At 29.6% G+C, this 14,078-nt stretch overlaps 5 protein-coding genes across 5 annotated transcripts; 2 read left to right on the top strand and 3 right to left on the bottom strand.

Moving 5' to 3' along the window:
* The first annotated feature begins 2,977 nt into the window (after positions 1-2,977).
* Positions 2,978-7,179, top strand: LOC124493245 (uncharacterized). The gene is made up of 4 exons (XM_047056314.2): positions 2,978-4,752; positions 5,896-6,229; positions 6,363-6,472; positions 6,570-7,179. Exons 1-4 carry the CDS (start codon positions 4,506-4,508, stop codon positions 6,731-6,733), a joined length of 855 nt encoding a protein of 284 aa, XP_046912270.1. The 5' UTR covers positions 2,978-4,505; the 3' UTR covers positions 6,734-7,179.
* LOC124494223 (CDK5 regulatory subunit-associated protein 3) lies at positions 7,086-9,175 on the bottom strand. The gene is made up of 5 exons (XM_047057389.2): positions 9,026-9,175; positions 8,804-8,935; positions 8,264-8,732; positions 7,386-8,202; positions 7,086-7,306 (listed from the first exon to the last, which is right to left on the bottom strand). Exons 1-5 carry the CDS (start codon positions 9,072-9,074, stop codon positions 7,235-7,237), a joined length of 1,539 nt encoding a protein of 512 aa, XP_046913345.2. The 5' UTR covers positions 9,075-9,175; the 3' UTR covers positions 7,086-7,234.
* A 39-nt stretch (positions 9,176-9,214) lies between these two features.
* Positions 9,215-9,998, top strand: LOC124494225 (U3 small nucleolar ribonucleoprotein IMP3). Its single transcript, XM_047057391.2, has 2 exons — positions 9,215-9,682; positions 9,745-9,998. Exons 1-2 carry the CDS (start codon positions 9,310-9,312, stop codon positions 9,903-9,905), a joined length of 534 nt encoding a protein of 177 aa, XP_046913347.1. The 5' UTR covers positions 9,215-9,309; the 3' UTR covers positions 9,906-9,998.
* Positions 9,913-11,058, bottom strand: nero (deoxyhypusine hydroxylase nero). Its single transcript, XM_047057390.2, has 2 exons — positions 10,631-11,058; positions 9,913-10,576 (listed from the first exon to the last, which is right to left on the bottom strand). Exons 1-2 carry the CDS (start codon positions 10,967-10,969, stop codon positions 9,983-9,985), a joined length of 933 nt encoding a protein of 310 aa, XP_046913346.1. The 5' UTR covers positions 10,970-11,058; the 3' UTR covers positions 9,913-9,982.
* A 5-nt stretch (positions 11,059-11,063) lies between these two features.
* GlnRS (Glutaminyl-tRNA synthetase) lies at positions 11,064-13,701 on the bottom strand. Its single transcript, XM_047057388.2, has one exon. It carries the CDS (start codon positions 13,499-13,501, stop codon positions 11,180-11,182), a length of 2,322 nt encoding a protein of 773 aa, XP_046913344.1. The 5' UTR covers positions 13,502-13,701; the 3' UTR covers positions 11,064-11,179.
* Positions 13,702-14,078: the final 377 nt, after the last annotated feature.

The raw sequence follows: 14,078 nt of genomic DNA on the forward strand, positions 1-14,078 counted from the left end.
CCGGTTTTTTCTTGAAAAAGTCTGCTTTGTGTGTGCGTGTGTGTGTGTGTTTTGACACTCGAAACAAACAAACAAACAAACAAATGCACAGAAAAAAAATCGATAATAAAATCTGCCTTGATAATGATGATGATGATGAAGGCGTTATAATGAATGGAATTGAATAAACGGATTTTTTTTGTTTGTTTGTTTGTGTGAAATACCGGAAAAGATTTTTCATTTATTGAATCATCATCATCATCGTCATTGACCGTATGTCATTTGTTATAAATGATGATGTCTTTGATGATGATGATGATTCAATCCATCCACCAACATTCATCACCGATAATCATGATGGTTATTTGACACACACATACACACACACACGTGTATCCATAAGATAATATTTCAGTTCCATTGTCATATGATAGTTTGTTTTTCTATGTGTGTGTGTGTGTGTGTGTAAATTTTTCCTCTACACCAAAGAGCAGAAACCAAACAAAAAAAATATAGTAATCGATCCCGATTGTTCATGTTATAATCTTGAATTTTCATTTCCATTCATTCAATTGTTGTATGAATGCATCTGATTTTATCATCATCATCATCATCATCATAGTCTTGTGTATTGAAAAAAAATATATCGATCGCAAAATAATATGGCCCAGGTATTGACATTTTCATCTTCATCATCATCATCATCACCATCGTGTGATACAGGAAGCAAATCATCAAAAAAAATGATGCGAAATAAAGAAAGAAAACGCCGAAAAAAATCATTCATCTTTGATTCGGTCATCATAATCATGTTTTTTCGGTTATTTTTTGGATCGAATCGATCGGAAAAAAAAGAAAAAAAAAGTTTCTCTACATTTATCAAGATCAATCAACACACACACACACAGACACACAGTGGATCACAATTGTAACTTTCCTTCATTCCTTTGTCCATTATTATATTTCTCAAAAGAAAAAAAATTGGTCAAGTGAAATTTGAAACAAGGAAAAAATGAAAAATTCGTTTTCCTAATGAATCCAAAATCAATTGTTTTGATTTATAATGATGGAACTAGAGAAAAAAATCAGAGCAACAACAACAACAACAACATACATTGATGTAAAAATAAGAAACGAAACAAATCCGATTATATCACCAAAGTTCAATAGAAAAAAAAATATAATATATCACTGTTTCCGGACTAATGATTGACCGATAAATGATTGAATGAATCTGTGTGTGTGTGTGTGTGTGCATGACATTTGACATTCAAACGGGTCAGATTATGTTTTTTTGACAATTTATCAAAAACAAAACAAAAGTTCAACAACAAATCAATCTAGCAAACAAATTTTCAATCTGATATATATCTGACAACTATATTATTATATATCTATTTATTTTTCGAGTGAATGTTAAATTTCATCAATATTCACATAATCTATTTTTTGATGGAAGAAAAAAAAATTTGTGAAAATTTTCAATCGATCGCGAATTGATGCTACAACAACAACAACAACAACAACAAAACGTTTTTCTTTTTTTTCGTTCGTAATAACACATAAAAACAAGACAATATTTGACCGAAAAGATATGATATACCATTTCTCCTATGACCTAGAAATTGATATAGAAATGTGGAGTTTTTTTTTTTTTTGGTGGCCACTTATCCATCAATTAACGCTGTTGTAATAGTGTTCTCAACCAGATAATAATAAGAAATGATTAACCTTCAAATTCAAATGACAAACAACAATTTACAAAATCTCGTTCATTACAAATTGGCTTTGAAATCAAATCAATTACAACAACAACAACAAGGACAACAACAACAACAACAAATTATCATCATAGAAATATTTTTCATTTGATTTACAAATTGTCATTTAAATTATCATTGTTATAAATGTCATTGACATAAATCCTTTCATCTCTCATAATATGATATGATATGATATGGATAAAATGTACAACAACAACAACAACAGCAACAGAAGCAGAAAAAAAGGAGATTAACAGGTTAAGGTCAATGAATGATATTAAAAAAAAAATTATCCATTAAAAATATGACATGATTGTAAAATTAGGAATCCATCAAAAAAAATGTTGTTGTTGTTGTTGTCGTATTCTCCTTGTGCCAAATTCATCAATCAATCAGTTGATTCGAATTGAATTGAAATTTGTAAAAAAAATAAAATAAAATTTTAACAAAAAAAAAATACATCTCAAATAATGTTGATGATATTGACCAATATCAATAAAAAAAAGTGACAACAACAACAACAACAACAACAACAGCCATTTCAAGGTTTCAATCAAATAATTTTGTACATTTTATTGTTGTTGTTGTTGTTGTTTTTTTTTGTTGAAAATTGAAATTGAAAATCTGGATTTTAAAAGAAAATAAATGTTGAAAATTACTACTGTTTTACGAAACAAAAAAAAACAATTTTGTCCACACAATAATGATGATAATAATTTAAAGAAAACTGCAACGACAACAACAACAACAACAACAACAATAACAGAAAATCTACAAATTGAAAAATAATTATTTGAACGAAAAAAAAGAAAATTATATAAGCACAAGTATAATGACAACAACAACAACAACAAAATGAAAATGAAAATGAAAAAGAAAAAGATTTGGCGCCAAAATAAATGGTGAGAGTGAAATCGAGTGTTCTAAATTTCTCTTTCTTTCGCTTTCTCTCTCTCTCCATTGCCCACTATAAACTTCTTAAAGTTTATTATTATATGATGACCGCCTTCAATCAATGATAATAATACCGAAATATAAATGCAAATCCCAAGAAAAAAAAACTCTTTGGAACGATGGATGATTTTGAATTTGTGAAAATGAAAAACAAAAGGACATAAAGATTTTTGTTTTCTTTTCCTTTTTTTTCGACCGAAAAAAAAATTAAATGAAATAATCTTTTTTTTCGTAAGTAACACACCACACACACACACAAAATGCACATGGCTCGTGTTTCTGTGTGTGTTTGTGTGTGCGTATGTGTTCCAGAAACATAGTTTGAATCATTTAAAAAGCAATGATTTCATCTGAATCATATACAAATGAATACATGATTGTGAATTTGTTTTTTTTTCATTGAAATATTTATGTTTTGTTTGTCAACACATTTCAATATCAATATTTTTTTTCTTATTTATTTTCACACCATTTTTTTTTCTTCTTAATATGTGCGTATAATGTTTGCCAATATTCAATAACAAGTGTTGTCTAACAAACATATAAATAGATTGATTATAAACACACACTGGAATGGATGAATCCAATGTCCAGAATGTAATAATCATAATTAAGCCTGAAGCTTCTGGAAATTATTTGCGAATAATATATGTTATTCATCATTTATTTATTTATCATCTAAGAAAATAAAAAAAATAATGGTGAATAATAATGGTAATCAATATTAATAATGTTTATCGTTGTTTACGATTGTTGTTGTGGTCGTGGTCAACATCAATGTCGTCGATATTATTGTTGTTGTTGTTGTTGTTTTTATCATCTTTTAATGAATGTGAATTATAGTGATGATCGTGATAGTGGTGGTGGTGGCGGTGGTGATGGTGATGGTGATGGTAATGGTAATGATGGACGTATTAACGTCATAATCATGGCCAAAAATAATCATCACTATCATTCAATACATCTTTGATCAATGATCTGATCTGATGGCCATTTACAATAGTATCAACAACAGCAACAATTAAAATTGAAATCAAAAAATTTTGTGACAAAAAAAACATGACATCGATGATGGCCAAAAGAAAAAACAAATCAGATAATTGTGAATCAAATAGAAAAACAACAATTTGAATATCAATTTCTTGTCCCCTGTTTAAATATAAATTTGAATAACAATCACCTGATGATTTTATTACCAATTTTTTGTCATTGTTGTTGTTGTTGCTGTTTTGTTTTGTTTGATTCATCGATTTGACGCCATTGATTGCGTTTTGTTTGTGAAAAAAAAAATATCAAGAGATTTTTTATAAAGTGAAATCAAAAAAAAAAAAAAAAACAATTGATCTGCAAATAAAATTCAACAAATGATATCCATTTCCTCTACTTCCCTCCCAACTCATACTATTCTTTCTTTGCAGAAAAAAAACGTTCAAATCATAATCACATTTTGTTTGTGTTTATTTCACACTATCTGTTCGTATGTATTCGTGTAATCAGAATTCAACGTTTTTTTCCGGCTGCTTATGTTATTACGTGCACACCAATTTCACAACTATTTTGTCAGTTACAACAACCATTGAAAAAAAACAGATTTTGTCATTGAAATATTTGATATTCTGTACATTTTTTTTTTCATTCCATGCAGTAACCAACACCTGTTTCAAATGAATTAATCAATTGGTTAAATATTCAGATAAAAAGTGGCAATATTATTTTGATTCTAGTCCTGATTTCAAAGTTGAATCATCAAGATTTTAATCAACAACAACACAATCGTGAGAAAAATAAAACGAAAAAAAATTCATTACTATGGCCAAGTATTTGAATAATGAACATTTAATTCGAAAACAACCACAACAACAACAACAACAACAAATGCAACAATCATCATCTAAAAATCTAATTCATCTAATCATTCGATCACAATTGATTACTATTCTAGTATCAATAACATTTATTGCCATTTTATTTATCAATTATCAATCGTCAATTTTTACGGAACAATTTTCATCAATACAACAACAGCAAAGATTAAATTATTCCATCATACCTATCGGTAAGAATTGTAGAATAAAAATACTTGATCATCAGTATCAAAGTTTGCACGTGCAAGTGTTTTTTTTGTTGTTGTCTATTTCATTTCCTGTTGGTAAATTTTTTTTCTACAAAAAAAAATTATCACTTTTTTCAAGACAATACTACTGTGCTACTAGGAGTTAAAATCTGAAATAAAATCTGAGAAAAGAAAATATAAATGAAGATAATTATATTTTCATTTAATGTTTATACGTTTGGTTTAGTTGTTGTTGTTTCAATTTTGCGCTTTTTTTTTGTTCACATTTTACTTGAATGAAATTTCTTTTCTTTTTTTTTTGCTATTTTCATCATTTTAGTCGGTTAATTGTTTGTTTTTTTTGTTTGTTTGTTTGTTTGGAAAAAAACAGATCTAATTGACTTTATTATATATATATCTATATTATTTATCATTATGTAACGTTTACTGACAACTGGATTTTTTTTTGCCCAAGATAATGTGTGGTGGTGGTGGGGGTGGAGGTGAAGGAGAAAAATGGTAGTTTTAGCGTTTTTTCTTTCTCTCATTAGGTTAGTAGTGGCATGTGGATAGTAGATTATCTCAATTATATATTGAAGCTGGTTTTAGTCATTCGAAATTTTTTTGTCCCTGGCTCTTTTGATCGATTATTGATTGGTTCAAATGACAATTTATTCATATTAATCAATTTTTGTTTTGTTTATTAATCTTGAATAATCAATTTTTATGATTAAAAATAATGATGATGATGATGATTATGGTGTGTTAATTGGTTATTATTTCCCAATCGAATAATTATATTGTGATTTGTTGTTATTCAAACACACAAACAAACGAAAATGAAAGTTTGTAAATTAAACTGTTAAAAAATCGGCAATAATATAATGACCAAAATTAAATTCATTAGAATCTTGGACCTATTAATACAATTTCACTCAACTATGGACAAACACAAATATATAAAACGCTCTGATTATTCTTGTGAGATAAAGAACCTTTTAATTTTCGATTATTGATTTTGTTTTATTTTATTAACGATCATTGTTCTTGTTGAAATTCTTATTATTGATCACACCATGATTCATCATCACATTCGGTTTTTTCATATTTTTTTGTTTTGTCTAATTTCAATTAAATGTTCTTTAGAATTAGATGATAACTACAACAACAACAATGGTGACGATAATAACGATTTCCATTATGATGATGATCATCATGAAGATTATGATAATAATAAAGCTAATAAAACATTAATGATGGCTAGTCAAGATGTCATTGACCATGATGATAATGATAATGGTGGCCTTGACCATCAACAACAACAACAACAACAAGAACAGCGACGACGATTTAAACGTGGTGTTATTGGTCTTGCATCAATGATAAAGTGTATAACACATTGTAATCCATTTAGCTATAAAGATTATGGATGTTATTGTGGTTTTCAAGGTGATGGCCATCCTGTTGATGCTATCGATAGGTTCGTATTATCACACATCATTATTTTTGTTTTGTTTTGATTGTTAATTGAAAATTTTTTTTCAAATTTTTTTCTTTCTCTCTCTCTCTCTCTCTCTCTCTCTCTCTCCCTAACTCTCACTTTCTGTAATTAGATGCTGCTATATGCATGATATGTGTTATGCACATAGCGATTGTAATCAAGCATTAGTCTATTTTGTTTCATATAAATGGAAATGTAAAAAAAATCATCGTGCCAGCTGTGGTAAGTGTGTGTGTTTGTGTCAATTGATCAATCAATCAATCAATCATTCATTTTTTATTTAAAACAAAAAAAAAACAAACAAAAAACAAAACAATAGCATACGTTAAGCATCCTGATTCCCATCAAAAATGTGCCTATCAACTTTGTGAATGTGATAGAAGATTTGCCAAATGTCTTAGTAAACATCGTTGTCCAACGAGTAAACCATCGTGTCGTACAAAACGTAATTTAATACACAGTTTAACTAACATATTCTTCTAACAACGGAAAAAAAATTTACCAACAATTAAAACAAAAAGCGGCGGAAACACATCTACACTACGGTGACAGAAAAAATAAAAGAAGAAATTTTTTTTCATTCTCATCATTCAGACCTTTTCAGTGATCTCTTTTTTTTTTTTTTTTTTTGATTCGCTTTGCGAATCAATTCCCAATACATTCGAATTATTATTGATGGTTACCCCCTCCCAATATATACAAAATACCCCCCCCCCCGAACATAAACGGAAACCATACATGTCAATATAGAATCGAATGGAATATTCCATAGTCAATAATATATGATGTAATGTAATTTACTGTTATTTATGTGTATTTTGTAAACTTTTTATCTTCATCATTTCAACTATTTTTGTTTGTTTATTTATTTTATTTAAAATTTTTTGTTTTGTTTTGTTTCATGAATAAAAAAAAATTTCAAAAAAAAACAATTTCAATTTGTAAAAAAAATAACGACAATATGATAAACACATTTTTTTTTGTTCACAACACCTGTACACCGCCCATAATGTTTACCATTCGATTATTGTATTTTTTCGATATTGCATCTTCGATCTGAAAAATTTTGAAGAAAAAAAAAATCAATGAGAAAAAATTCAAAAAAACCCAATTATAATTGATAAAAAAAACTCACCCGTCGTTGAATGTGTTTTGTATGTTGAATTTGTTCCTGAATTTGTGGTCCGATACCAGATAATTCTTGTAATAATTCCGAACGTTTCATTTCTAAATCTGTGGCTTTTTTCGTTGCTTTTTCTGATAATATTTTCAAATGATTCAATTTTTTGTATAAATTTTCAATATATTTTGGACTATTTTTCATATAATACAATGCTTTCAATGCAGGTGATTCAAATTCTTCTCGTAATTGTATGACGATGGTCATCATTTCATGTAGACCATCAATACCGGTCAATTGTACAACACTTGGGGCCGATTGAAACAGATATGACGCTAATGCATGATCAGATTCCATTTCATCGATTCTTTCACGTAAGAAATATTCAATTTCAATCAATTCATTGATGAATTTATTTCGAAATTCCGTATGAAGCAAAACGCTAAGAGCATCTTCACCATGTGCAATTTTTACCAATTGTTGTTCTTCTGAATGTTTGGAATATTCATCATCAATCACTTTGATTGGTTCATCAATTTCAACATTTAAATCTTCTTTATCTAATTTAACAAAATCACCATTACCAGTGGATGGTGTATCTGTTGATGATGCTTGATCATCATCACCGAAATCAATTTGATCACCAAAATCAATCTCATTATTATCATTACCAAAATCAATAACATTTTCCTCCCTATTATCGGCTATCAATGATGATTTGCCAAGTTTTACTTCTTCAATTGAATCAGGTATATGGCCAGTACGATATTCATACCATGTAGTATTACCTTTAGCCAATAGATAATGAAGATTTGGTAAACATTCAATTTCACTATAAATAATAATATAATCGATTATTAATCGTAGATAACATAACTTTTCTATCATCATACCTTTGTTGTGATACAAAATGTACGAATGCTTTATAATAATTACAAACCGATATTAATGACGGTATCTTTTCGGCAAGAATAGACATTTTTTCTGGTAATATTTCCAATTGTGAATAAAGTTCATCACGTATATTATCACCATTAATAGCCAATTTTTTACAGTTAGCATTATATTCATTAAGAAAATTTTTCGATTGTTTTTGGCTTGTTTCGATTGATCGTTCAATATCGGAAATTTGTTGTTCATATTTAGATTGACATTTTTTCAATGATGGTACCTCATAGTTCACGTTTCGTATCAATGTCTGTGCATCTTCAGCTAGATAAACATTATCTTTTTCATAAATTTTACAAATTTCTTGCCAATCTTGAAATCTTTTCGATGTATATTGTCCAAAAATATTTTTCGAACTTTTATCCGTATTTTTCAATATTTCAATTATACGTTGGCAGACATAATAATCGAATACTAATAATAGAGAAATGGTCAGACGATTTCTTGCAAAAAAAAAAAAAAAATTGAATTAAACAAAAACTTACCATTACGTTGTAATAATTCACGAACTTCATCAATCTGTGGCATATCTTGTATGGCCAATCGTATCTTATTACGAATTGTATCGACTGATTTTTGATAATCTTTTTTACAATGACGACGACTAATTAGCCAATCTATTATCATCATCATCATTTTATCGAAATTAATGGAATTTGAAAATCATTATTACTATAGTCAAATTGGATTCCAATGTGAACACATACCCAATAATTTATTAGTTTGTATATCGATAGGAAGATCAGCATCGGCCATGATTGATGGAATTATTTTTTGTTTTGAAAAAATCAAAGATTAATGAATCAAACTGGGAAAAAACTTGAGACGTGGACACGGGAAAGTTTCTTGTGAAATATATCAAGAAAAAAGTTTCGAGGAAACCATGTGATCATTTGCATGCAGTTTTGTTCTGATTTTCTGTTTTGTATTGATTTCATTGGAATTTATTTTCATTTGACAGAATTTTTTTTGTAATCTAAACTTGAAAAAAATGGTACGAAAATTACGATTTCATGAGAAAAAACTTCTTCGTAAAGTCAACTTTATACAATGGGAACCTAACAATCTGAATGAATTACGTATGATGCGAAAATATGGTGTTGATCGTAATGAATATACGAAATATAATAAACTTGCAGCCGAAATACGTCAATTGGCCGAGAAATTATCAACACTTGAAACGGATAATGAATTTCGTAATGAATGTTCAGCACAATTGATTGAAAAATTATATTCAATTGGATTGATTCATACGAAACGATTGAAACGATGTAAAGATATTTGTGTCAGTACATTTTGTCGTCGTCGACTTCCAGTCTATATGATAAAATCCGGAATGTTTAACGGACCATTAGAAGTTGCTGGTTTGTGTTTTGCTTAGATTTGTTTTTTATCTCAAATAATAATTGAATAATTTTCTATTTAGTTAAATATGTTAAACATGGCCATGTTAGAGTTGGACCGAATGTCATACAGGATCCAGCATTTTTGGTAACAAGAAATCATGAAGATTTCATTACATGGACGGATAAATTTCGTGATAGTATCGATACTTATAATGATAAACACGATGATTATAAAGATTAACGATTGATTGATTTGTAATTGAAATTTTTGTAAATAATTTCATTTTGAATTTTAATTTAAAAATTAAATTAAATAAATCAATTATTTAAAAATTGAAATTGTTCACTGTTATTATAATCAGATACATCTAAAGCAACGATAGCTGATTCACGAACAACACGAACATCATCATTCAGGTAATTTTTAAGAATTTGATTTGTTTCATCCGTTGCAATTGCACCTAATGCTTCTGCACATTCATGACGTACCATTTCATTTTCAGATTTTTCAGCCAAAACTTTAGCCAATTTCGCCGTGGTTATTGGACGTTGCATCTGGCCAAGAACGAATGCAATTTCATGACGAAATAATGCCGAATCTTGACAATCAAGACCATCGGCCAATGCCATTGCTGATTCATCGGTATTTAAATTACGTAGTGAAAACATTGATTGATATCGTTTGAATAATGATTCATTTGGATCGATTAAAACAAGACGAAGATTTTCAATCTTTTTTTGATCATCATTTTTTAAACCTAATGCTGGAGCCGGATCAACCGATGAATAAATGGAATGATCCGAATCGGATGTTGTTGTTTGCTCTTCAGAACAATTACGAAGGTATTTTATCCTATTCACCGCTAGTTGAGCAGTTTCGGCAACATCTTTACTACTATCATTGACATAATTCTAAATTGAATTAAAGTCAAAGACTTTTTTACTGAAAAAACAATTTTCAATTACCTGTAGAATTTTAAGACATTCATCCGTACCAATTGCACCAAGTGCTTCACCAGCTTCATGACGAACCATAGGATGTTCCATGGTATTGGCTAAAACTTTGGATAAAATTTCAATTGCATAAACATCTTGCATTTGTCCAAGACAATAAGCACATTCATGTTTTAATAGAGCTGAATCATCTTCGAATAGAACTTTGCCAATATGATCGATTGCTGATTGGCCACCAATATTTTTCAACGTAAACAATGCTCGAAAACGTATGGCCATCGATTTTTGTGGATCTCGAAGCCATCGAGCTGTCGATACAAATTCTTCTGGTGATATGGTTGATTTTACCATGATTTTGTTTCGATGGAATGTTTTTTTTCACAATTATTGCTGATTTTAGAATCAAAACACGTGCCAAGTTGAATGTTTACACGTTGCAAGTATATCAATGATTAGAATTTTAAAATTTATTGAATCATCATTAAAATGAATTTTTTTATTTTTTATTGAAAAAATTAGTTAAATTTAAGAAAAATAATAAGATTCTAGGATTGGAATCATTTACGTTTTTGTAAATGATTCTTTCAATGAAACAGTACGATTGAACACAAGACGTCCAACACTTGAATCGGTGTCGACACTGAAAAAACCAAGACGTTCAAATTGAAATTGTTGATAAATTTGGCCATATTTAACTGAAATATCAACCAATGCAAATGGTATTATAGTTTTAGCATTACGATTACAGTCGGAAATAAAACCACCGGGAACTTCATTTGGATCTTCCGGATTTTTATGATTGAATAATCGTTCATAAAGGCGAACTTCAGCATGTAATGGATGTGAAACCCAATGAATAAAAGCACGTGGTTTTTCTTTCAATTGATCAATTGGTTCATATTCAACTTCAATATAATCAATTTGTTTATCATCATCTGTACGGCGATGTATTTGCTTCAAACGAATAGCACAATTTGCATATCGAAGGCCAACCAATTGTCGTGGTGTTAGACGACGAAAATCTGGATCCGAATCATCGGAACGAAAATCATCATGTTCAATGAATATTTCACGATCAAACGGTATTGTATGTTTAGCTGAATTTGAATCGGCTGGAAAATCTGGTATCTCCAGATATGTTGGTGTAGATTTTTGTGGCATATTAACGATAATCACACGTAATGGTTGTAATACGGCCATAGCACGTGGTGCAGTAGTATTAAGAACATCACGTACAGCCGCTTCTAACATTACTGGATCAACGGCTGTATTTGCACCGGTTAAACCCATTTGTGCACAAAACATTCGAATAGCAGCAGATGGATAACCACGACGACGTAATGCAGTTAATGTAAATAATCTTGGATCATCCCAATCATCAACGATACCTTCATCAATTAATTTGGCTATTTTACGTTTCGATACAACCGTATAATAAACATTTAAACGACCATATTCCCATTGTACTGGACAATATACATCTAATGAATTACAAAGCCAATAATAAGCTGAACGTCTAGTTTGAAATTCTTTTGTGCATAATGAATGTGTTATATTTTCCATTGAATCCACCAGGCAATGAGTAAAATCATACGTTGGATATATACACCATTCACGTCCGGTACGATGATGTGCAGCCATTTTAATTCGATATGCAACTGGATCAACTTTTCCTTCTTCCATAGTATATTTCATTCGTAACGTAGCTTCACCTTCACCAATTTTACCAGATTTCATTGCTTCGAATAATTGAAGATTTTCATCAATCGTACGATCACGCCATGGTGATGGTGGTGGATTGAAACCTTTTAATTCTTCAGGTTTCTGATGACAAACATAAGCTAATCCACGTTTTATTAATTTCACAGCCAATTCATAAAGTTGATCAAAATAATCGGATGAATATGTTATCTGATATGGCCGATAACCAAGCCATTCAACCATATCACGAATTGAATGAACAAAACGTTCCTCTTCTTTTTCTGGATTTGTATCATCATAACGTAGAATACAATCACCACCATGTGCTTCAGCATAGCCAAAATTTATGTTTATCGCTTTTGCATGGCCAATATGCAGGATGCCGTTTGGTTCGGGTGGAAATCGTGTTCGTACACGGCCATTAACAGCTTTACAATGTTCGGCCAATAATCGCATTGTATTCGATGTTATTACATAACCATCAGTCTTATAATTTTCTCCAATTCCATGAAAATTTACACGTCGTAATAATTCAATAATATCTCTACATTCTTCTTCTTTTGTTATGATTTCTTTTGATGGTTTGGGCTGTTTTTCTTTTTTCGGTTTAGCCATATCTTGTTCGGTTTTTGGTCCCAACAATTTTTGAATCTGTTTATCAGCTTCGGTTTTTATTGCTTTACCATCGGCAAATTTTAATGCTTTTCGTGCTTCCGTTATAATAATACCAACATTGAATCGATATCGTTTTTGGATTAATTCCTGGTGATTCTTTTCAATTTCGTTGGCAACTGCTTGACTAATTTGTTCAGTAGTAATGACAACATCAACACCAGCATTTGTTTCAAATTCTTTCATATCAACCGAAGTTGGATTTGTCAAAAGATATTCAATTGCAGCGGATAATTTTGGTTCACTGTCGATTTTTTCTTTAGCAATGTATTCGATTATCATCGGTAGGTGATGGCGAATTTGTGCCTTTGAAGTGGTGGCCGCCTGATAGACTAATTTTCCTATATTTCGATCAAGATTCTTTGAATTTGGATCAATATTCTGCCGTAATGTGGCAATCATTTCCATCAACAATTTTGTCAACGATTCATTTTTAATTGTATCTTTAACTTTATCATCGGCCAATCCGAGCCACAAAAGATGATTACGAATTTCTTCATCAGATGACATGATCGAAGAATTTTTTTGAACCGAAAAAAACAACTTTATTCAACAAAACATTAATTGAAACAAAGGAAAAATACTTCCACGTGGAGAATATTTTTTTCTTCTAATTTTTCATAGTCAGCTGTGCGCAAATTCCGAGTAACTTTCGATTGTCAATAGAAAAGAGAAAAAAAATGTCTGAAAAGATTTCCAAATTGATTAAATCATTTATCATCTTATCATATCATCATCATCATCATCAATGTCTTTAATGTCCTTGATGATACAATATTTGGATGGCTAAAAATATCATAAATAACAAACAAATGAACAACTAAAAATAATAATCTAATAAATTCGATTAGTAGTAAATCAAGGAATCCTAAATAATAATAAAAAAAAAATCAACCGAAACAAAGATTTAATTGTCAAAAACAATTTTTTTTGTTGTTGTCATTTATTTTCATTTGTTAATTTTTATTACGCAGTCTTTTTTTTTATTATTATGAAAAGTTTTATTGAACTTTGTCGTTATGAAGAAAAACGAATTAGCGAATAACACACACACACCTCATCATCATACACCTTTTCATCATCATCA

The sequence above is a fragment of the Dermatophagoides farinae genome, chromosome 6 (genome assembly GCF_024713945.1).
Source record: "Dermatophagoides farinae isolate YC_2012a chromosome 6, ASM2471394v1, whole genome shotgun sequence".
Taxonomy (NCBI): domain Eukaryota; kingdom Metazoa; phylum Arthropoda; class Arachnida; order Sarcoptiformes; family Pyroglyphidae; genus Dermatophagoides; species Dermatophagoides farinae.

Coding starts and splice junctions, on each gene's coding strand:
- LOC124493245 (XM_047056314.2), top strand. CDS start 4,506: ATGGCCAAGTATTTGAATAATGAACATTTAATTCGAAAACAACCACAA. Junction 4,753..5,895: donor TTATTCCATCATACCTATCG/GTAAGAATTGTA, acceptor AATGTTCTTTAG/AATTAGATGATAACTACAAC. Junction 6,230..6,362: donor CCTGTTGATGCTATCGATAG/GTTCGTATTATC, acceptor TTCTGTAATTAG/ATGCTGCTATATGCATGATA.
- LOC124494223 (XM_047057389.2), bottom strand. CDS start 9,074: ATGGCCGATGCTGATCTTCCTATCGATATACAAACTAATAAATTATTG. Junction 8,733..8,803: donor TGAATTATTACAACGTAATG/GTAAGTTTTTGT, acceptor CTCTATTATTAG/TATTCGATTATTATGTCTGC. Junction 7,307..7,385: donor CAAAACACATTCAACGACGG/GTGAGTTTTTTT, acceptor AAAATTTTTCAG/ATCGAAGATGCAATATCGAA.
- LOC124494225 (XM_047057391.2), top strand. CDS start 9,310: ATGGTACGAAAATTACGATTTCATGAGAAAAAACTTCTTCGTAAAGTC. Junction 9,683..9,744: donor CGGACCATTAGAAGTTGCTG/GTTTGTGTTTTG, acceptor TTTTCTATTTAG/TTAAATATGTTAAACATGGC.
- nero (XM_047057390.2), bottom strand. CDS start 10,969: ATGGTAAAATCAACCATATCACCAGAAGAATTTGTATCGACAGCTCGA. Junction 10,577..10,630: donor AATGTCTTAAAATTCTACAG/GTAATTGAAAAT, acceptor AATTCAATTTAG/AATTATGTCAATGATAGTAG.
- GlnRS (XM_047057388.2), bottom strand. CDS start 13,501: ATGTCATCTGATGAAGAAATTCGTAATCATCTTTTGTGGCTCGGATTG.